At 37.6% G+C, this 23,580-nt stretch overlaps 1 protein-coding gene and 1 long non-coding RNA gene across 3 annotated transcripts in view; one reads left to right on the top strand and one right to left on the bottom strand.

Annotated features, from left to right (window-relative positions):
* The window catches only part of LOC141575816 (uncharacterized), a 35,255-nt gene extending 22,353 nt beyond the window's left edge, over window positions 1-12,902 (bottom strand). Inside the window, exon 1 of the long non-coding RNA XR_012503715.1 lies at window positions 12,762-12,902. This is a non-coding gene — a long non-coding RNA (uncharacterized LOC141575816). The remainder of the gene's footprint in view (window positions 1-12,761) is intronic.
* A 74-nt stretch (window positions 12,903-12,976) lies between these two features.
* PITPNB (phosphatidylinositol transfer protein beta) overlaps window positions 12,977-23,580 on the top strand; it is a 56,770-nt gene continuing 46,166 nt past the window's right edge. For both annotated transcript variants that reach the window (XM_074356735.1, XM_074356736.1), the window contains exons 1-3: window positions 12,977-13,107; window positions 17,905-17,935; window positions 20,749-20,894. In XM_074356735.1, the coding sequence (XP_074212836.1) occupies window positions 13,088-13,107; window positions 17,905-17,935; window positions 20,749-20,894 (197 nt within the window). In that variant the 5' untranslated portion in view covers window positions 12,977-13,087. The remainder of the gene's footprint in view (window positions 13,108-17,904; window positions 17,936-20,748; window positions 20,895-23,580) is intronic.

Here is a 23,580-nt window from a genome sequence, read left to right as displayed (position 1 = left end):
CAGGCAGACCAATGAAACAAAACTGAAAGAATAGAAATAGACTTAATATTTGAAAAGTTAACATGTGGTAAAGGTGGTCTCTCAAATCACTAGGAGGAAAACAAACTAGTCAATAAATTGTGAGGACAACTCACTATTTAAAAAAATAAGAACACTATACACCAGGATATATTCTTATGAATCAAGGAGTCAAATGTCAAAAATGAAAAATGACACTAGAAGGAAATACAGCAAATTTCTTTAGTAACTTTAGTCTGGGAAAGGCCTTTTTAACTGAACTTGAAATCCACAAACTGACCAAAAAAAAAAAAAAAAAAAAAAAAAAAACCAAAAGGAGAGAGATCCTGTGTTCATGGACTGGAAGAATTAATATTATTAAATGTCCATACTACCTAAAGCCATCTATAGATTCAATTCAATCCCATCAAGATCTCAATGGCATTTTTTTAAGTAGAAAAAAAAATCCTAAAATTTATATGGAACCTCCGAAAGACCCCAAATAGTCAAAGCAACCCTGAAAAAGAAGAACAAAGCAGGAGGCATCACACTTCTTGACTTCAAGCTATATTATAAAGCTATAATAACCAAAACAGTACAGTACTGGCATAAAAATAGATACACAGGCCAATGGGACAGAATCAAGAGTCCAGAAAGAAACCCATATGTATACAGCCAAATATTTGACATGGGAGCCAATAATACTCAGGAGAAAAGACAGTCCCTTCACTAAATGGAGCTGGGAAAATTGGATACTGACACATAAAAAAGAATGAAACTAGACCCCTATCTTATACCACTCCTAAAAATTAATTCAAAATGGATGTAAAACCTGGAACCATAAAACTCTTAGAAGAAAACATAGGGGAAAAGCTCCCTGACATGGGTCTTGGCATAACTTTTTAGATATGACACCTAAAGCACAAGGAACAAAATTCCAAAAATATACAAGTGGGACTAAGAAGCTTCTGCAAGGCAAAAGAAATGATCAACAAGGTGAAAAGGCAACCTATTTGTAAACCACACATCTGACAAGGGATTAATATCCAAAATATATATAGAACTTACACAACTCAATAGCAGAAAAACAAATTCCAAAAATGGGCAAAGGACCTAAAAAGTATTTTTCCAAAGAAGATATTCAAATGGCCAACAGGTACGTGAAAACGTGCTCAACATTGCTAATCATGGGGAAACACGAGTCAAAACCACAATGAGATATTACCTCACAGCTGTTAGAATGATTACCATCAAAAAGGTAAGAGATAATAAATCCTAGTGAGAATGTAGGAAAAAAAGAACCCTTGTGCACTGTTGGTTGGGAATGTAAATTGGAGCAGCTACTAAGGAAAACAGTACAGCGGGTCCTCAAAAAATTAATACTAGAATTACCATGTGACCCAGCAGTTTCACTTCCACTTCTGGATATATAACTCAAGGAAATGAAATCACTATGTTGAAGAGATATCTGCATCCCTATTTACAACAGCCAAGACATGGAAACAAGCTAAGTGTCCATCTACAGATGAATGGATAAAGAAAATGTGGCACAGATATACACAAGGGAATACTATTTAGCCATAAAAAACAAGGAAATCCAGCCATTTACAACAACTAGGATGGACCTCAAGAGCATTAAGCTAAGTGAAATAAGTCAGACAGAGAAAGACAAATATTGTATGATCTCACTTACATATGGAATCTAAAAAACCAAACCAAAACAAAAACCCCAAACAAAAAGGCAAACTCATAGAAAAAGAGATCAGATTTGTGGTTACCAGAGGTGAAGGGTAGTGGGTAGGAGTACTGGATGAAGATGGATGAAGGAAAAGGTTCAAACTTGGTAAGATAAATAAGTACGGGGGATGTAATGTACAACACGATGATATAATTAACATTGCTGTCTGGTATATTTGAAAGTTGCTAAAAGAATAGATCCTAAACTTTTTATCACAAGGAAGAAAAAACATTTTTTCTTTCTTTTTTTTGGGGGGGGTATCTATATATCATGATGGATGTTAACTAAACTTACTGTGGTCGTCATTTTGTAATATGTGTAAGTCATTAGGCTGTACACCTTAAACTTACACAGTGTTATATGTCGATTATAACTCAATAAAACTAAAAGAAAAAAATAAAACAAAGTGAACTAGAAATAAGTTAATCATCCTATTTCCTCTCAAAAAAAGAGAGCATGTGGTCTCATTAAAAAAAAAATCCACAAACTATGAGAGGAATTTAACATCATAAAAATAAAAAACTTCTATATCGGGGGGAAAAAAAATCTACCAAAAGCAAAGTACAACTGACAAAGTGGGGAAAATACTTGTAACTCATATCACAAAGGATTTAAATCTTTCTAATATGTAAGACCAGCAACTTAATAGAAAACCAACCAAAGGATAAAACTAAAATAAGATCATTTTGATAAAAATCTCAAAGCTTGGTAACAAATTTTGTTGGCAAGGCTGAGAGGAAATAACATTCTCATACATCAGTGGTAAGAGTATAAATTGGCACAATCCCTACTGATGGCAATTTGTTAATACTCTTCAAAAATAAACATATTCCTTTCATTTTACCAAGCAATTCTCATTCTTAGAACTTATCCTACAAATATATTGCACATATATGAAATGGTTTTGCCTTGCAGCATTGTTCTTAACAGTGAAAGACAGGTTAAAAAAAATAACTTAATGTCCACCAGAAGGAGAGTAGTTACACAATAAATTATGTACCCAATGGGATATATTCTGAACATGTTAATAAAAAAAACTTTTTAAAAACAAAACCCCCCAAACCCCATAAAGAGGCTGCCCTTTTTGTACTAATATGTAAAGCTCTCTGAGCTACCTTATGCGAAGCAAATAAAGTATGGAACAGTGTAAATGAAGCATAAATCTGTATGAAAGGAGGAAAATTAAATTCTATTTGCATGTATACGCATTAAACAAAAGCTCCATGGCATGCACAAGCAACTAGCAACAGCAGTATCTTATCTTGTGTGATGAGACGGGACCAAAATGTAGACTCCTGGAAACGGAACCACTGGGTCAATGGATAAATGCATGTATGCATGTGTTAGGTATTACCAAATTCCCCCTCATAAAGGCTGTACCATTCTGCACTACACCCAGTTTGGCACGAGAGTGCCTGTTTCTCCTCAGCATCTCCAATAGTAAAATTTTTAGATTTTTTTTGCTAAGCTGGTAAGAAATGATAACATAGTATGGTCTTTGATTGTTTTTAAATTCAGGTTTGTTGTGGTTTAATTTACATGAAATAACTTTCACTTTTTTGGGGGTTACAGTCATAAACGTATATTCATGTAACACCACCACAATCAAGTGAAGACTAAGAATTCCAATGGAAAAAATTGTAACATGTGAAACTATAAAAACATGTCATACTAGTCCACTGTTCATACACACAGCAGCAACAATTTTATTATGTACCCATTTTGAAAAGATAGAACATGTTTCCATTGGCTATGATTGTAGTATTATCAACAGTAAAAGATAATATAGGGTTTTTTTTTTCCTTTCTTTTCTTTTCCCCCATCCTGTTTTGCCTTTAATTTTATAGATGTGCCATCAAGGTACTCTGATATTTCAGTACAGGCTCAATGATTACTTAATGATTGCTTCTTTAACCACTTTAATTTAATGACAAATCTTTTAAAATTTGACAGTGTTTTAAAATAGTATATATTCTGGAATTTCTCCCCGGCCATTGCTTAGCCTTATGAGAAGTGAATAAAGAAAAATCAGAGAAACAGAAAACTTTATTATTAATGGTAAATAAAGGAGAACCCAAAAGTCACTGTACTACTTGGGTTTAACATATATTCCCTCTAGCATCATGCCTTCTTCTAATAGATAATATGTGAGAAGACTCTACACAAGTGAAAACAGAAAATGCAATTACATTTTATTGCAAGAAATTTGGAAAACGTATTTTTAACAAAGTTAGCTATCCAAAAGTGTTACCTTAGGCTGTCTCTTAATAGCTCCTTTTCACAAGTGTGAAATTTAATGAAGGCAACAGCATTTACAAGCAAGACCAGAATGGTATCTTAATTACTAGCTGCATTTTCTTAGGCAACAAGAGATTAAATGGAAAGAGAAATTAGTTTTACAAACGGCATCATACATCTTTATGTTACATCCCTCTCCATCAAGTCACAGATGGTTATGTGTCTTGAACTTCCTCATATCATAGCAATTTTCTTTTCCTTGGGCACACCCTAATCCATCGCTCCTCTAAATCATATATTATTTTTGAGTCATTTACAAGGACTGAAGCTGTTTATCAGAGTGATTTAACATTCACTGGCCACATGAAATGGGCTTTTCCCTTATTGGTCTCTACAAGAACATGAAATTTAGAACTTTTTGAAACTACTCGCCCTAAAAGTTTGCAGTGTACTCATTACAGACGTTTTGGAGTAATACTTTGACCTGAACTGATAAACTCATCTAATTAACTCTAATAAAGGGTTCCTGGTTCTGTTACCACTGTCAAATCTAACAACCAAACCCTGGGGTAAAGCTATGGCTAATGTTACTTTTGCTTGTCATATAATTCATGTCTAAAAATAGGGACTCACAAGGGCTCATATGGGACTGCTCTCTTCAGATGAGAGTCTATAAAACTCATGCATTAAAAAAACCCAGACATTTTGCTTTGAATCATGGCCGAGTAACTACTATTGGAATAACAACTCCATGCAGAACAACTATAAATTTTGGATTAAACAAAACAAAACAAAAACAAAATAAAAACTCCCTATAAGCACTAGAGTTTGAACCATGTGGATCCACTCATAAGCAGATTTTTTCCAACAGCAAATACTACATTACTCCACGATCCCCTGGTTGACTGAGTCTGTGGAAGCAGAACTATAAATACAGAGGAACTGCACAGTCAGAGGAACTGCACAGTCAAAGGAACCATGTGGTTGAAGGGCTAACTATGAGTTACACATGGATTTTCAACTGTGCAGAGTTCTGGTGCCCCTAACGCCTGTATTGTTCAAGGATCAACTGTACTGTTAAGACATCACTTCTCCCCAGATTGATTAATTAATCCAATCCCACTCACTCAGCAGGCTTGTTTTCACAGAAACTGGTAAGCTCTTCGCAAATTTTATATAGAAATTGATGGCCAAAATAATTTTGGAAAAAAACAAAGATGGAAGGTTGATTTCAAGACTTACTATAAAATTGTAATAATCAAAGCTGTTATTTAATAAATATATAGAGGAGACAGAAACAACTGAATATGCAACTATAAAAAAAAAAAAAAGAATGTCAACCCTTACCTCACATCACAGACAAAATTTACCTGAAAGGGATGGAAGACCTACAGAAAACAGCTAAAATTAAAAACTTCAAAGAAGAAAAAGTAAGAGACAAATCTTTGCAACTTTGGGGTAGGAAAAGGTTTCTTGGGACTCTAAAAGCATGAATTAGTACAAAAACAGACATATGGATCATTAGAATAGAACAAGAGAGCCCAGAAATAAACCCACAATCTTTTGGTCAATTAATCTTTGACAAAGGAGGCAAGAACATACAATAGAATAGAGAGAGTCTCTACAGCAAATGGTGTTGGGATAACTGGACAGCTGCATGTAAATCAATGAAGTTACAATAATCCCTCACACCATACACAAAAATAAACTCAAAATGGCTTAGAGACTTAAACTCTTAGAAGAAAACATAGTCAAAACATCATCTGACATAAATCTTAGCAATGTTCTCCTAGGGCAGTCTACCCAGACAATAGAAATAAAAGCAAAAATAAACAAATGGGGCCAAATTAAACTTACAAGCTTTTGCAAAGAAAACCATAAACAAAACAAAAAGACAACCTATGGAATGGGAGAAAATATTTGCAAAAGATGAGACTGACAAGGGCTTAATTTCCAGGATATATAAACAGCTCATACAACTTAATAATAAACAAACAACCCAATCTAAAAATGGGAAGATCTAAACAAGCAATTCTCCAATGAAGACATACAAATGGCCAATACAAACATGAAAAAATGCTCAACACCACTAATTATCAGAGAAATGCAAATCAAAACTACAATGAGGTTACCACCTCATACCAGTAAGAATGGCGATCATTCAAAAGTCCACTAACGATAAATGCTGGAGAAGGTGTGGAGAAAAGGGAACCCTCCTACACTGCTGGTGGGAATGTAGTTTGGTGCAGCCGTTATGAAAAATAGCACGGATATTTCTCAAAAAAACTAAAAATAGACTTACCATATGATCCAGCAATCCCACTCCTGGGCATGTATTCAGAGGGAAACGTAATTCAAAAAGATACGTGCACCCCAATGTCCACAGCAGCACTATTTACAATAGCCAAGACACGGAAACAACCTAAAAGTCCATCAACAGACAACTGAATAGAGAAGATGTGGCACATATACACAATACACTGGAGTATTACTCAGCCATAAAAAAGAATGAAATAATGCCATTTACAACAACATGGATGGACCTAGAGATTATCATATTAAGTGAAGTAAATCAGACAGAAAAAAACAAATTTGTATCACTTATACGTGGAATCTAAAAAATATTAAAAAAAATACAAATTCTATTTACAAGCCAAAAACAGACTCACAGACATAGAAAACAAACCATAGCTACTAAAGGGGAAAGGTCAAAGAGGGATAAATTAGGAGCTGGAAATTAGCAGACACATACTACTCGACATAAAATCAACAAAGACCTACTGTAAAGCACAGGGAACTATATTCAATTTTTGTAATAACATATAATGAAAAAGAATCTGAAAAGAAAAAATATACATGTATATATATATGTATAATTCAGTCACTTCACTAGACACCTGAAACTAACATTGTAAATCAAGTATACTTCAATAAATAATTTTTTAAAAATCACATAGAAAATAGAATGGTGGCTGCCAGGCGCCGCAGAGTTTGGGAATGGAGAGTTATTAATGAGTACAGAGTTTAACAAGATGAAAAGAGCCATGGAGATCGATGTGCAACATTACGAAATTAAAAATTAAAAATGTTTAAGATGATAAACTACATGTATTTTACCACAATAAAAAAATTGAGGAAAAAATTCCTTTGAAATCGATCACAGACCTAGATGTAAAAGGTAAAATTTTAAAACTTCTAGAAGAAAACATTATAAAATAAGATCTTTGTGACTTTGGGGTTGGCAAAGATTTCTTAGGAGGACACCAAAAGCATAAATCATAAAAGAAAAAATAACTTAGACTTACTCAGAATTTAAAATTTCTGCTCTTTTAAATATATACTATCAAGAAAATGAAAAGGCAAGCTACTGAGAGAAACTACTCACAAGTGTATCTGAGAAAGGACTTACATCTAGAATATATAGAGAACAGTTATGACTCAATATTAAAAAGAACCAAATTTAAAATGAGCAAAAGATTTAAACAGAAACTTCACAAAAGATGTACAATGACCAAGAAGCACATGAAACAGTGCTCATCACCATCAGTCTTCAGGGGAATGCAAGTTAAACGACAATGAGATTCTACAACATATCCACCAGAATGGCTGAAGTGTGTTGACGCGGATGTGGCCTAACTGGACTATCATATATTGCTGGTGAGAATATAAAATGGCGCAACCACTTTGCAAATCTATTCGACAGCTTCTTGGAGAGTTAAATATGTACCTCCCTTATAATTCAAGAGAAATTTTCCCAAAAGAAGTGAAAACATATCAACAGAAAGACTTCTGCACAAATAGTCAAAGTAGGTTTATTTATAATGACCAAACACTAGGAAGAACCCCAAAGTCCATCACTAAGTAAATGGATAAACAAAATCTGATATATCCACACAAAGGAATATCACTCAGCAATGAAAAGGACTAAACTACACACAACAACATTAATGAATCTCAAAAGCATGCTGAGTGCAAGAAGCTAGAAACAAAAATGGTCATAACATAGTCATCCCTCAGTATCTAGGAAATAAGTTTCAGGAGTGGCTGCAAAATACCAAAATCCTAGGATGCTCAAGTCCCACAGTCAGCCTTCCATATCTGAAGTTCCATATCTGTGCGTTCAACCAACCAAGGATTGTGCAGTACTGCACTATTGAAAGAAATCTATGTTTAAATACAGATCAAACTTGTGTTGTTCAAGGGTCAATCGTGTATCACTCAATGATATGAAACTCTAGAAAAGGCAAGTCTAACTTACAGTCACAGAAAGTTCTGTGCATGCCTGGGGTTGGGAATGGAGAAACTGACTGGAAAGGGGCACAAGGAAACCTTTTAGAGCGATAGAAATGTCATATATCTTGTTTGTGGTAAGGATTACGAGAAGTGTATATATCTGACAAAACATCTCAAACTATACAATCAAAATAGGTGCATTTTAAAAAGGACACACTATATAGAACAGGGAACTATATACAGTGTCTTGTAATAACCTATAATGGAAAAGAAACTGAAAAAAAAATTGTGTAACTGAATCACTTCGCTGTACACCTGAAACTAACACAACCTTGTAAATCAACTATACTTCAATTAAAAAAAAAGAAAAAAATGGGTGCATTTTACTGTATGTCAACTATAGCTCAGTGAAGTTGATTAACATCTTCTCCACATTAGAAGACATAAGCAAGATTTCTCCTTTATAAAATGGGGATCATAACAGTACCTACTTTATATGCACTGTGATGAGTAAATGGGCTGGGGTTACCATTAGGTCATGTGAAACACTTAGGGCCTGATGTATAATAAAAACTCAGTGGCATAAAATTTTCTTTAAGATAAATATCTTAGCACAAGACTCACTATAAACCACTGGTTCTCAAACCAGGGGCAATTCTGCCCCCCAGGGGACAAAGGGCAATGTCTGTAGACATTTTGGATTGTCATGATTGGAGGGGTGCTATAGGCATCTAATGGATAGAGGTCAGGGATGTGGCTGAACATTCTGCAATGCATGGAACAGTCTCCACAACAAAGAATTATCTGACTCAAAATGTCAATACTGCAGAGGCTGAGCAACCCTGCTGTAAACAAAGTGACACAACAATCCACATATAGAAAGGAAATATGTAAAGTGCACATAATCAACACGGAATTTGAAGTCCAAAATATATATATCTTCTACAAGTCAAAAAGAAAAGTCAAAACCAATAGGAAAATGAGCAAAGAATAAGAACATGACCAGTAAACATGAAAAGATCCTTACCCTGCAGAAAAAATGCAAAGTGAGTATGTGAGATAGCATTTTAAAACCAATAAAGTGGCAAAAATAAAAAATTCTGACAATATCAAATGTCAGTGACAAAACAGAATAGAAATCTATACCATACACTGCAGGTGAAAGGGTAAATAATAGCCATATATCAATACATATATGAATGTACATACATATATATGCATTCCTATTCATGCATTATGATGAATAGTGATTAATGATAGTAGTTACTCCGGGGGATGAAGGGAAAGGGGAGGAATTTAATTATATTACCTTAATTTAAATTACTGTTCTGTTCTCTGAAAGCTGTGTTTTAAAATGATTCCCATTCACTGATCACCTAATATATATCAGATACTCTGTAAGATATACTTCATACCTTTAATTCTGCACAACAAATCTATGTTGTAGCTATCGTAGCTCCTGAGATTGAACAATTTACTCAAGGTACATAGCTAGCTAGTGGCAGAGACAGAATTCAGGCCAAGGGCTTTCTACTGCAAGGCCAGTCCTCTCTCTCCCACAGCAGTAAAATATTATGACCTATGCCCTAGTATTTGACAATATCAAAGTATTCTTGTAAATATTTCTGGCTTTTTATAGAAATATCTCAATCAAGATAATTCTGGAATCGAGAGAAGATAAAGAAAATAGGATGGCAAAAGCAGAGTAAGCAAGGCAAACAGAAGCTATAGAAGCCTTCCCTAAAAAATGTACATAGACATGAAATTAAATATGTAATTTCAATGGTTCACAAATTCCCTGGGAGCACTCACCAAAAGGTATTTGGATTCCAGGTTAAAAATGTCTTTTAAGAAGAAGAAAAAAAAAAGAGCAGCCACATTCAATTATTTGAATTTAATTCTTCAAATGTTTGAAGGACCATTCAAATTTCTTTGACCAGAGTTGTACTTCATCAACTACTGCATAAGTGTTCCAAACACTGTTCATGTTCAGAAACTTTTTGGTTTGCCTCAGTAAAATCTACCATCATTCTTACTATAAAGAGCTCTTTGTTCCAGAACTGTATACAAGAGAAGTAATGAGACTGGTAGTTACGTGAAGCTTGTAGAATTGGTTAAACTCAATCGGACATTTTGTATGTAAAGGTTACCTTTGTTGAAGGAGGAAAGTTAGAACGAGGAACAGGCTTAAAAAAGAGGTTGGATCTTTTCTACATCCAGAATCAATTACTAATAAGTTATATCCCATTACATGTCCATATGTGCAAAAACACACAAGATTCAACATCTTTAGCTTTAAAACAAGAAAATGCCACTATCCATTATCTTATTTGGGGGGGGTAACCATTAGCTTATTTTTTTCACATGTAATAGTCTTTTTCTTCAAATGTCCTTTCTCATTTTGGGGTGAGTTCATGTCTTTCCTACTCTAGTCTTCATTCCCTCATTTGAGAATGAGAATATTCCCTTATTCTGCCATTTTTATCCCTTAAGCAGATGTAGTATACAAGTATTTAATTTAGTTATGCAGATTTCATGTTCTATCAACCTAGCTAATTCTGAATTACTATATTTTCTTTCCTTCAATAAATGCACCTAAACTGATTACTTTCTTAACCTTTCTTAAACCATATCCCTGTGGTTTTCATGTTTTACTATGAATCTTTAGATGGGAGACAATGTCCATACTGTATAACTGGTTCAGAGTTACACTCCACCCAGTACACTGTCTCCTCATGTATTTTACAAACTTATGTTACTATGAGCAGCAACTGTGCTATGCAGAGAATGGAATTAGTGAACACTTGTGGGAAGACTTCAAAAGTTACCAGAAATGCTCTGCAACATCCTCATTTTTCTTAATGATTAATAAGCCTTGTCAACCACAAATTGATCCGTTTTTAAAGCTATTTATATTTTCAGCATGTATAACACCAGGGGAGAGACTAAAACTTAAGATGGCTAATTCCAGGCTTGGCAGTTAATACTACATCCTTGGACTTTAACATCTCCTAACTCTAATATACAGGGGTATAGTATTCAAATCTGTAGACTGTCTATTCCTATCTTTAAGTATAATCTAGATTTTTGACCATAACCTCCTTCTACCCATAACTGAGACAAACTTTTTGTCCTAAAGATTGTCTATATGCCTCAAGTTTTAATTTATTTTTACCTAGAAAAAGTGCACTGGAAAGACTAGATTTTGAAGTTTTTAAAACCTGGATTTGAAACCTTGTTGTTTCACAAGCTAGCTGAGTGACTTTTGCACAAGTAACTTAACTTGGCTCTCTGAACATTCTTTTCCTTTCTTAAGCACGCTAAAATACCTATCTCTTAAGGTTGTCTTAAGGGTGAAATGAGACAAAACATCTCCATTACCTAACACAGTACTTGGCATGTAACCGATGCCCAATCAATAGGAGCTATTTCCAGTTTCTCAGCTCCCTGAAAGTTAAGAGCATGTGTTTCCTTGAAACCTCGCCATCACGGTAACTAGCAGAGTGCTTCACACATTACAGAAACTTAGTGAATCCCAGGAACTGCTTTAGGAAGTCTCTAGCTTTTAGGTAAATATTTCACTACTATTATTTATTATTTTTTTGAAGCAGTCCTAACTCCACTAGGTGTATTCCATATAGATTTATATGTGTTTTAATATTTTTATTCTTTTCACAACCTTTCAACAGCTTTCTGTGGTTCTCAGGATATAATTCAAGCTCTTTACTAGGGCCTAGTGATCTATTTAGTCCCAGCTTGTTTTTCCTCTTCACTTAAGAGGTACTAGCCACACTTGCCCTCTACCTGCTCCTCAACCACCACTCTGAGCCTATTTCAGCCCCGCGGTCTATTTCCCTCTAAGAGGAATGCCTCGCCCACTTCCACAGGTGGGGCTATTTAAAGCTTGAGGCTCAAACGTGGCCTCCCGACAGCCCTGCCCTTGATTACCCTGCCTCTCCCACTACCATGCTATTTTATTCATGGAACATCACTTAACCACTCTGCCCAATTCTCCCTCATTTGTTTCCGAGTGAGGACAGGGACTGTGTCTATTTTGCTTTTAGGTGTGTCCCCTATGCTAAAACTGTCTGGTAGAGAGGAAGCGAGTGACCTCGGGCGACAACGCCTCCACAGGTCCAACTTCTGGCCTCTGGGCTGGAGCCTGGGCCGTCGGGGGAGCCTCCCCTGGGACGCGCCACCCTAAGGGCAGACACCCCCTCTCCCACCGGGGCTCGTCGGGAGTGTCGGCCGCCCCTCGCGTCGGGTACGGACCCTGGGGGGACTGGGCTCTCAGGCAGGGGAGGGTGTGGACATTGAGAACTCGTGTGGCCACGGCGGCTCGGGGCTTCGGCCTGGGCTTCTGGAACGTGCGCGCGAGCCGCCAAGCCCACCGACACCTCCGGCCTCGGCCGCCTGGACCCGTCTCAAGTCTTTAATATGGACTTCGGCAGTGAGGTGTCCGTCAGCAAGGCGGGCCCCCTCTCAAAAGCAGCGGGAGGAAGTCTAGTTCTAGTCACCAGAAAACGACTTCCAGGGAACCGACTGGAAAACTCACCACAGAGCGCAGGCTGCTCAGACGCCGCGAGACAACTTGACTGGAGGGAGGAGCCCGCGCAGGGCACGGGCGAGCGCGCGCCGATCTCGCGCAGCCGCAGTGGCAGCCTCGCGCGTCCTGGGTGGGGCGCGCAACTGGGGGGGAGCCAGCCTCTCTCGCGCGCTGACGCGACAGGCAGCGGCGGAAGGGTGTGGACGCGCAGGCGCCGCGGGGGCTCCGGAGGCAGGGAGGCGGGGCCGCGCAAGCGCCGTGAGAGGCGGTAGCGGCGGCGGCGGCGGCGGCGGCGGCAGCGGTGTCGGCGGCAGCTGTGAAGGAGTTCCGGGAAGATGGTGCTGATTAAAGAATTGTAAGTGGGATCAGTGGGCGTGAGCGAGATTACAGGACGGCCGTGGTTGGAGATTCATTGAGAAGTGGCGGAATATTCCTAAGAAGCAGCGAGCCTCCGGCCGGCCGCTCCCTACGCGCGCCCCCTCCCCGCGGCCCGCGCCCCCGGCCCGCGTCGCTGGCCGACTCCGAGCCCCGCCGCCGCGCTACCCCAGAGCCCACCCCCCCGGCGTTGCTGTGGTAACACTGCTGCCTTCTCCCCCCGGGCGAAGGCGGCGGAGTCCCGGCCGGAGCGCGTGGCTCCGGTAGGCGCGGCCGGGAGTTTCCGCTGGGACCCGCCTTCCCCCAACCCCCCACCCCAGTCTGAGTCTGGGCCCACCCCCAGGCTCGCGGGTGGGACCCGGCTGGAGCACGGGGCTGGGGATACGCGGTGGGTAGGCGATTTGTCTTCCGGGGTGGAGCCTACCCGTAACCCGTGGGAGGTGGGCTTGCCAGGTAAAAGCATCCTTGGTGTCGGGATTCGGTGTGGGACATAGGCGCCGTGAAGTTCCTGCGGGAGCCGGGAGTACGGAAAACCTGTGCTGCTTAGAGCCTCTCAGTTGACTGAAGTGGAGAGCTCTCTCTCTCTTCTCCGAGTCTCAGTTGCCACATCTTGAAGATAGGGTGACCCTCTGGGCTCCATGTGCTTCCCGGGGTTTAGGTGAGGCGTTAACATGGTTGGTCGAATAGAAGGGTTTCCAGGTGCATCAGACCGGCTCCGTGGTTTTGTTGAAGGCTTACGGCATTTCCTACCAGCACGGACTGTGAATATCACAGGAAATCTGGTTGGCAGTGAATGTTCGGCTGTCACAGCTGGTTCGTGTTGTCAGCATCCGTCGGGCAACTAGGGATTTCGAGTGTGGCCCGTTCTTGGGTTTTTCAAGTGCTCTTTTCATTTTAAACTCTTTAAAAAATTACGGCTTGATTTAACTAACTCCAGACAGCTTATTTTTAGTGTTAGTTCTCAAACTCTTTTTTTAAAGTCACTCCTGCCGCTTCTCTGCTTAAAGCTGTCCAGACTCCTTATCTTATTGAGTAAAAGCCAACGCCTGGGAGTTCTTAACACTGTTTTGTGCTATGATTTCAGTTACAGCTCCTTCCTTGCCCATTCCAAGCTCACAGGTTTCCTTGCTGTTCCCCCACTATTCCAAGGGAAAAAGCTCAGTTCAAGGCCCTTCTGCTTGCCATCCCCTCTGCGTGAAGTACCCTTCCCTTATCTCACTAATTCACCTCCCTCTCTCAGGTCTTTGCTTAAATATCATCTTCTTAGGGAATCCCTCTCTGAAGATCTAATTGCAACCCCCACCATTTGGTGTTTGCCTTTTCTGCTTTGTTGTTCTCCATAGCAATATATCACCATCTAACGTGCAGTACAATTATTAATTTTTTTCTATTTTACTACCTGTATTCTCTCACTGCATACCAACTCCATGAATCTGTCTATTTTGCAGCCTCTCATATCCGCAGCTCTTAAAATAGTCTCTGGCACAAAATAAGTGTTCAGTAAGTATTAAAAAGTAAAATAAATAAATGAAAAATTATAACTTTAGTCCATGACAAGGATCCTGAGAAAAGACATTTTCAGTTAAAGTTATTTATAGTATTGAACTTTGGATTTGTAAAATTTTTCTTCCAATGTATCGTGCAAATATTATCTCATTTATTACTCTATGACAGCTTTATAATGTAGGTAGGTGGCAGATAATAAAACTTAGGAGGAAAAAAGACAGAAGGAGGGGATAGGTATAGCTCAGTGGTAGAGTGCATGCTTAGGATGCACAGTCCTGGGTTCAATCCCCAGTACCTGTATTTCAAAAAAAAAATTTTTTTTAATTAAAAGAGAGAAAGAAGAAATAAAAAAAGAAAAGGAAATTTACTTGGCACAAGTCACATAGCAAGTGAGTTGCAGAACTGATTTTAGATCATAGATGTAGTCATTTTTCTTTCATTAGTTGTTTCCTCCCCCCTAAAATGGGAATTAAGTGTTTAGTAGATCCCTTTGACAGTTATGCAAGTAGTATCAGGCTAATTCATGTAGAGTAATTCTCATTGGGAATATGCACACTATGCTTTTTTGTGAACCGTTAGTTTCATTAAAAAAACTTTAATGTACTGAGGTAACAAATGCAGAAATGTGGCCAAGGTGTAATGTGTTTTTCTGAAGGAATTATAAATTAACGTTTCTTGATATTCACCCCTCATGTATGTCTCCCTTAGATTTTTTTTCCTGCTATACTTTGGGGGGAGCGAATTAGGTTTGTTTATTTATTTTTAGAGGAGGTACTGGGGATTGAACTCAGAACCTCGAGCATGCTAAGTATGCACTCTACCACTTGAGCTATACCCTCCCCACTCCTGCTATACTTTTTGAGGACAGAAGCTGTTTCTTATTTTAAACATTCCTAGTGTCCAGCACAGCATCTAGTCTAGCACACTGAAAGTGCTCAGTGTTTAATGAAAAAAAAAAAAAGATTCTTCTTACTTAAAATCAACTTTCTAAAATTGTTTTTCGTCACGAGCAATGAATAGGTCATTCCTATGTGAAGATGTTGGTAAACTGTAAAATGTTTTCGTAAATGTTTGTTGTCTTTAAAAAAATGCCATCTATTTTTGACCTGAATTAAAAAGTTAGAAATGACTTTTTTAGGTTAGGGAGATCCCTTCAAGTTGTTTCTTAAGCAATAGATGAAATTGCCATTATTGTCAAGTCCTGGTTTTAAAGAACTGGTTGGTAGTTCTATTTGGAAGATTATTTTCATGAGGGTTTTCAGGGAAGTTTGAAAATTTTCAAATTGCTCTAAAAGTTGAGTACTGCTTTTAGAAAAAAATACAAAATCAAAGCCTATTTGTTTCTTTGTTCTTACTTTTCCTTAAGCAAATCTTGAAGAAGTTACTCGATATATCATTCATTCAGAATGTCTTAATCAGTCACTTTCATTTTGTGAACTAAATTTCCCTGAAAGTGTATAAAAATAGGGATCTTCCTGCAAGTGAGTAGTTGTTAAAATTACTCAGCAGTGATTCTTTGGTTTTGTGAAACTTCAGGGAAGTCTTTACCGGTCTCCTCTCTGTCGCTTCCTTCCATTTCCTCTACAGCTCATCATCTGGTTCCAGGCCTTGGCGAATCCTTGCCCTGCCTCCCAAAAATGGCTTTTCCCCACCCTTCTGCTTCTCATTGTTTATAACCATCTATAGATGACATCTTCAGGTTGGCAGTAGTTATGTCACTTACTTTTTGGAACAACCTTCTGGAATTCTTTGTTGTCTAATACATTAAATAAGACTTCTTACTGTTGTCTTCCAGGCCCTGAAAATATGCTCCCAACCTATGTCTTTGTCCATATCTTCCAAAGTACACTCCCATCCTGGGTCTTAGTCTTCTCAAACCACTGCTCTCCCAGTTTATTTTCTGTTACTGGGACAGTGAGCAAGTTAGTGTGTACCCTGAGCAGACGGCTAAAATGATTAGGTATGGAAGGATTTTGTGGAACAGGTTTATTCTTGATGAGAATGGAAGTTAGTGACCATTGTGACTTGGGGATTGTTCACTGTCTTTAGATGACCATTATCAGAAAGTCTAGAGTGATGAGTGACCCCTCAGAAGTTAGGGAAGAGGGAATAACAGGAGACATGTTACATATGTGGTAGAGATTAAGGTGATGTGAGCATTCAAGCCTCGATGTTTGAGGGGAATAGGAGAGGAATTGATGGAAAGTGCAACTGAAAAGGAATTGGAATGAGGAAGACTATTGGGAATTTTCTATAAAGTGAAAATTGAGGTGAATCCCTGATATTTTTCCCCCCTCCTTGTAGTAGAAAGAGTTAAAATAGGATTTTAGATGACACTGCTGTGGTAGCTTGATGGTTAGGTGGGAAAAGTCTGAGAATGACCAGGCCAAAAAAATAAGTTGCTGTCTTGGACACGACCTATTACCATGAGACAACTAATATTTAAGAATAGCCTTGGCTTTCAGAGTTTATTGTGGAAGTAAGTGTGAAGGTACTTCCCTAAAAAAGTCTGGAGATAAAATACAATATCCTGATATAAAATACTTCATCATAGTATTCTTTTTCAGAATTCATTTCAGGAGCATTATGCCTTTGTACTGGTCCTTTTGTGTGTACAGTAACCAGCTCTCTTGGACAAGATCAAACACAGCAACCTTACATTGAAGCTACCCTAGAAGGGGTTATATTTATAAGGTTCAAAGTATTTTCCATGGTAACGTTTTTTCTTATTAGATCTAAAGGACCTTTTACATGTTTTTCTCCATAAAAGTGAGGAATAATTAATTGGGTAGTGGGGAACAGTTTTTGGAGGAATTCATTCATGACATTCAAAACATGTATTCTGGAAAAGTGTCATAAAAACAAAATGCATAGTATATAGATGGAGGATGAAACCATACTAAAAATTTCATGAGGGCAACCTGACCAGACAGTCTGCAAATAATACTTCCTGTACTCTGCAATTTTCAGTGATGAGTTGTCTCTTGTTCCTCTACTCCCCGTAAGACTCTCTACAACTATTTTTTTGAGGTCCTGGAATAATGAGGACACTCAGTGCAAGTGATCATTGAGAGTCAAGTGTGGTGGTTTTATTTCCCCAGCTTAAAAACTCATTTACAACTGTAGTCATTGCGAAGACCGTTTTCCATAAATGGCATCTTGTATTATGCTATCATTGGGTTTAAAGCAAAAGCTCTTTTAAGCGTGGAAATCTGTGTTTTAAAGCACCTATTTCACGTGTAACATATTTTTTATCCCTTTGTCTTTTTAGCCGAGTGGTTTTGCCATGTTCTGTTCAGGAGGTAAGTCTTGCTTGCTTCTGTATTTTATTGATATAGTTTATTTTGATATGCTAACCTGAAGTCATATTTTCATTGTATTCATTTTACCTTTACTTTGCAGTTTATGTGACAAAATGAAGTATGATGTGTTACAGATAATTAATTGTAAATAAGTTTTGTTACACTGCCTTGTTTGGGAAAGGTCTAAGAATGTAGTTTAACCTCCTGTCCAGTACAGGAATTCTGTCTTATATCCCAGGGGAAGGAGATTCTAGCCTCAACTTAGGCACGTTAAGGTTAGGTCACTTGCTGCTTAGAGAAGCAGCCTACTTTACTGTTGGATATTTTAAAACATTTGTCTTTACTTGAAACCAAAATCTGCTTTCCTGTAAAGTTTGCATGTTGTTTACAGTTCCTTCCACTTGAACATAGGGAAGTAAACCTGTTCTGTCTTGCATATGATAACCCTTCAGGTTTTCTTTTGGCAGTTCTCTCTCTTCCCCCTAGCCCTTTTGTTCCATCTTCTCTCTATATGAGGTCACAAGGTTTAACATTCCCAGCACATTCATTTGTCCCGATATAACATGACCTCTAGACTCCCTTACCAGCTGTCTCACTACTGCATGTGTTGAAGTTGTTGCTCTCAGTTGAAAACAGTATTCCAGTCACGGTCCCACCAGCGTGGAACCATGAGGGATCAGTCTCCCCTGATGTGCACGTGGTACAGAAACATCACCTATTCAGAACTTGCATGTCCTACAGTTGTAGCTATCTGTCATAACCAAGAATGAGAATAAAAGCAGAGAAGGGTTCTGAAAAATCAAGATATGTGTAGCAAAAACCCATAAAGCCCTTTGAGTCCCTCTAACTTGTGCACAGTTTGCACTTGCTCGGTTATCTGGTTTTTCTAGGGCTGACACTAGATTAGAAGCAGTGAATTGGAAGTGGGACAAAACAAACTGATAACCTAAGATGTGACAGCTGACAGAAGGCAGACAGAAAAAAAATAATAAAATGCAGGAACTAAAAATGAGTAGCTGTCTGGCGCTGTTTAATGTAGACTTGAACACAGCTGTATATACATCAGTAGCATGAGGTTTCTGTGTTGGAGCGTATTAAAACACTCCAGACAAGCCAAGCACCCCTATTTTTCACTTGTACAATTGACTGTTTGAACTTGAATGTAGAAATTGACATTTGTTTTGGTTAAATTTTTTCTTTTCATTTTGGCTGGTTGGATCAACGTGTTGAAATCTTTCTGAGTCTTGGTATTGTCACCCAAAATAATCTTAGCTTTTTATTATATTCAGACTAAATAAACATGCCTCCTGCCTTTATTTAAGTTATTCTTAAAAATGAGAAAGAAAGCCTAGTAGCATGCCACAAAATATCAGTCCATTAATAACATTTTTTTGGATACTGTGTTTAGTTGTTTCTGTGTAAATTTTTGTTACTCTGTTCCTGACCAAGATCAAATTTAACCCTCTTACTTAGAGACATTTTAATCCTACTATATAAAATCTGAGACACTATTTTGAAGGACTTAGGAGTATTGTAGCATTACTGGACTAACCCTGTGTTGTATCATGAAAACCAAAAGAAGAACTGTAGCCCTCTCAGGAGTCTAAAATCTCAACAAAAACTTATTTTTCATGCATTTAAGAAATGTATTTGATACCAGCTTCCTAAACCCTTCCAAACTGAATATGTGTATGTGTAAATTAACCTGCATGATAACATCATCTTCCTGTGGGCTTTTTAGATATGAGTATTTACTGAGCTTACAACGACCCCTATTATTTATTCCTCAAAAACAATGTTAGTTTCGAATGATGAGTTTTTAGAGGTGGCTTTTCTTTGAAAATATGCTTAGAAAAGAAGAAAGCATTTCTTCAGGCTCTCTTCATTGGGAGGAAGAAATTTAGCCAGGTTTGAAGAGATTGGAGATAATGCCATGACTGAGTCACTAGAACGAGTTAGAGCACAAGAACTTGGTTTTTCATCCTTCGCTGGAACTGTTAGAAACTCCAGACTGAAGTAGAACAGGGCTTCCTGCTCACAGGTGCTGGTGCAGGCCACTGGGAATTCTCGTTCCCTTAAAATGAAATAGAAACCACTGTCAGCAATTTCTTGCCTTTTATGGTAATACTTGGGGTATTTACGAATAGTTTAAAAACAGTTTCTGTTTACTGGAGAACTTCACAATTAACAGTTCTGACCCCGGATACCCCAGTACTGTTTCTGTTTAGGTGGACAAGGGCCAAATTGGGCGTGTCATATACATACGTCATGGAAAAGAAGACCCCAGAGGTCTGCTAAAATTTGGACTATAATGGTTCTTTGTATTTGCAGGCTTTTATTATTACAGTTTATATCCCTTCTCCTCATTACTGAGAACTGTATTCTGATTGCTCAGCTTTCTTATAAGGAACAATTACATTCCTGCCATATCTTCTTTAGAATTTTGTGAAATTAAATGAAGTATAGTAGATGTGAAAATGCTTTGGAAAACATAAATGTATATTTATTATTCAAAAAACTGAACCAAATGTCAAGGTGTTGTCTTGATAAATGGATAGTATATATTATTTGTAAGTAATAGCTTTCTTAAGTAATGAAAATCTTGTAAAATATTATAGTTTTTTGAACTGTATAATCATATGGTGTTTGTCTCTCTAAACATATTTATTTCTAATTTGAGTCATGTTTTCATATAGAGCATATGTACCAAATGGTCTGGGTATACTTTTCTATATCTGTAGTAAGATTTTAGCATAGGAGGTTTCTGCAGTTGCTACTGACTTCCTGAAATTCTGTGCTCTTTAATATTTCAGTATCAGGTTGGGCAGCTTTATTCTGTTGCAGAAGCTAGTAAAAATGAGACTGGTGGTGGAGAAGGAATTGAAGTCTTAAAGAATGAACCTTATGAGAAGGATGGAGAAAAGGGACAGTATACACACAAAATCTATCACCTAAAGAGGTAAGCAGGATGTTCACATTTGATGCTTAATCGTTACAGTAAATAATCATGCTTTAACTATCCGGCCTACTTATTAAGCACGTAACTACCTAACTCACTAGTGTTGAGAAGGTACTTTTTAAAACTTTAATGTGACCCCCTCCAAATTTTTCAGCGTGATGATATGTTGTATTTTAATTTTTTGAGAGCCTTCCCCACTTTACTAGTGTTTTTAAATTATAATCTATCTGCTTATTAAAAAATTCAAACAGAAGATTATAAATTAAGAACAGTCCCCACCTCTTGTCATCACATATCCATAGCCCTAGAGAGAAACTAGAAACAGTTTAGCATTTATCCTTCCAGATCATGTTCTATACATACTCAAGTAAGTTTTTTGAAAACATAGAAATGAATAATTTGTATCATTTGTCTTCACAACAGATAAGGTCATACCATACATACGGTTCTGCACTTTGTTTTAATTTTCATGCAGTGATGTATCACAAACATTCTTTTGTGTTATTAATTAATGCCCTTTCCATTCTTTTTAAAGCTGAGTAAAATTTCTTAGTGTGGACATAAGCATAGTTTATGTAACCATTCTCTAAGTGATAAGGTTGATTTCAGGGTTTTCAGTATTTTCCTTTTTGTCTGTTACAGATACTTTTTCTATGAACATGGCTGTAGATAAGCCTTTATGCTTAAGTTACTATTTCTCCCGGAGGAATCTATTATAGGAGGATTGCTGAACGGCCACACTTATTTAAAATTCTGATATTATTGCCACATTTCCCTCCAAGAGTTTGAGAGTATTCATTTTCCCATATTTTTCTCTTTTTAATTTTTGCCAATTTTATGCACAGAAAATAGCCTCTTGTTTAAATTTGTATTTATTAGTGAAGTTGAATGTCTTCATAATAATTGACCATTTGAATTTCTTGTGTGACTTGACTGTTCAAATCATTTGTTCATTGTTTTAACCTCTTTGGTTTGTAGAAATTCCTTTGCACATTTTCCTAAGTTTGACAGTCTCATCTCTGCCTTTGGCATAAATATTTTAAAATAGAAAACGCACACCAATATTTATCTAAGGGCAAAAGATCAGTGATGGTTTTTAAGAGTCTATTTTATTTAAAAAGTCTGTTTTGTCAGTAGCATCCCTGGTTTTGTAAAGGTGGGAGGGAATCTGCCCTGCACTTGGCTTTTTTTCTCTTCACATCATGTAATCAAATAACACTGGTGTTTTGCAGAGCTTTTTCAAGTGGTAGGTAAGCTGTGATGATCACTATTTTTCATATTTTCTCGGTTTAAGGCTACTGCTTGGTTTATAGTGACACATGAGTATAAGGTAGGGCATCACTTTACAGAACCTTACATTTAGTGCTGTTTTCTCATGGAACACAGCGTTTCTTTGTCTCTGATGCAGGTTGAATGAAGGCAATGGCTTTGATTAATCAATTACATTGAGGACTGTTATTCATTGTTTTTATTAATTTGCTGGCACCCTAAGTATATCTAAAAATGTGCCATTTGAGAGAAAACTTTGGCATTTTAGATGGTATAATCTATATAATATATTGCTGCATTTACTTACGTATACTCAGCTTTATTTTTCTAGCATTTTACAGTTACTCATTAATTGCATATTACCAATACATAAAACTCGCTTTATTATAAACATTGAACTCTCTGGGGGTTCTAAAATAAACCAAAAAGTTTGATATATAAAATTTTCTGCTGATCTGTGACGTCTATATGTGAATAAGTAGATTCAAAATACCCTTCATTTGAAAACTAAGCGATGGAATACTGGAGAAATGTTTGCTATATTATTGCATGGAAAAGACCAGTTGCTAGACTTGTACATAAATAATATGCTGTATATAATTTTAAAAATTAGAAAAGCACTTGGGAAAAGATTCATTAAAATGTTGAGAATGTTTTTTCCTTGGTAGTGGAATCATGGGTGATTTAAGTATTTTTTACTCTTTTGTATTTTTGTTTAATGAGAAAAAAAGAATGATAAATATTTTTTTTGAAACATTTGATTTCACTCCAGCCATAAATAAGGGATCTTTTAAGTTCAAGAGGGCTGTATAAATATGGTTAGTGCAAGAGAGATTATTGTTCTGGAGAGCTTACTGGGATGAGGTTCAGAATTCCTTTCAGACTTTTTAGTGGATTAAATAAAGGAAAGCCTTGGCTCTGGAGCCCAGCCTCCCAGCACACTCCAGCTTTTGGAACTGCTTCTTCATTCCTGGAAGGAGTGAAATCATTCCACAGTACCCTTTGATTTCACCCTTACGTGCACTCATTTCTTCCTCATTGCAGTCCTGAGAAATAGACGGTATGCACATGGTACATAAGAGGACACAAAGTTTCATATTTACTCAAAGTCATGAAGCTAGTAAGTGGCAGAATGGTGACTGAGCCTGGATTCTCTGATTTCTGATCCCAGGCTCTTTTGGTCACAAATAGAGTCCCAAGGGCCTGCACTGATGAGCACACGTGTCCCATAAGAAGGGAGAGTCGGGGTCTGTTCAGATGATGAGGGCTATTTGGTGCTCACAGGAGGCTGACCTTGTCGCACAGGATGGCAGTTGTGGGCGGAAGCGTGGAGCGGCACGACACAGGAGAGGGGAAAGGAGGTGGCAATAGTGGACCTCAGGCAGTGTGGCAGATAGTGGCTACTCTGACCGTAATG

The sequence above is a fragment of the Camelus bactrianus genome, chromosome 32 (assembly GCF_048773025.1).
Source record: "Camelus bactrianus isolate YW-2024 breed Bactrian camel chromosome 32, ASM4877302v1, whole genome shotgun sequence".
Lineage (NCBI taxonomy): Eukaryota > Metazoa > Chordata > Mammalia > Artiodactyla > Camelidae > Camelus > Camelus bactrianus.
The sequence above is the reverse complement of the archived record's forward strand: the minus strand, read 5'-3'. Positions and strand labels throughout refer to the sequence as shown.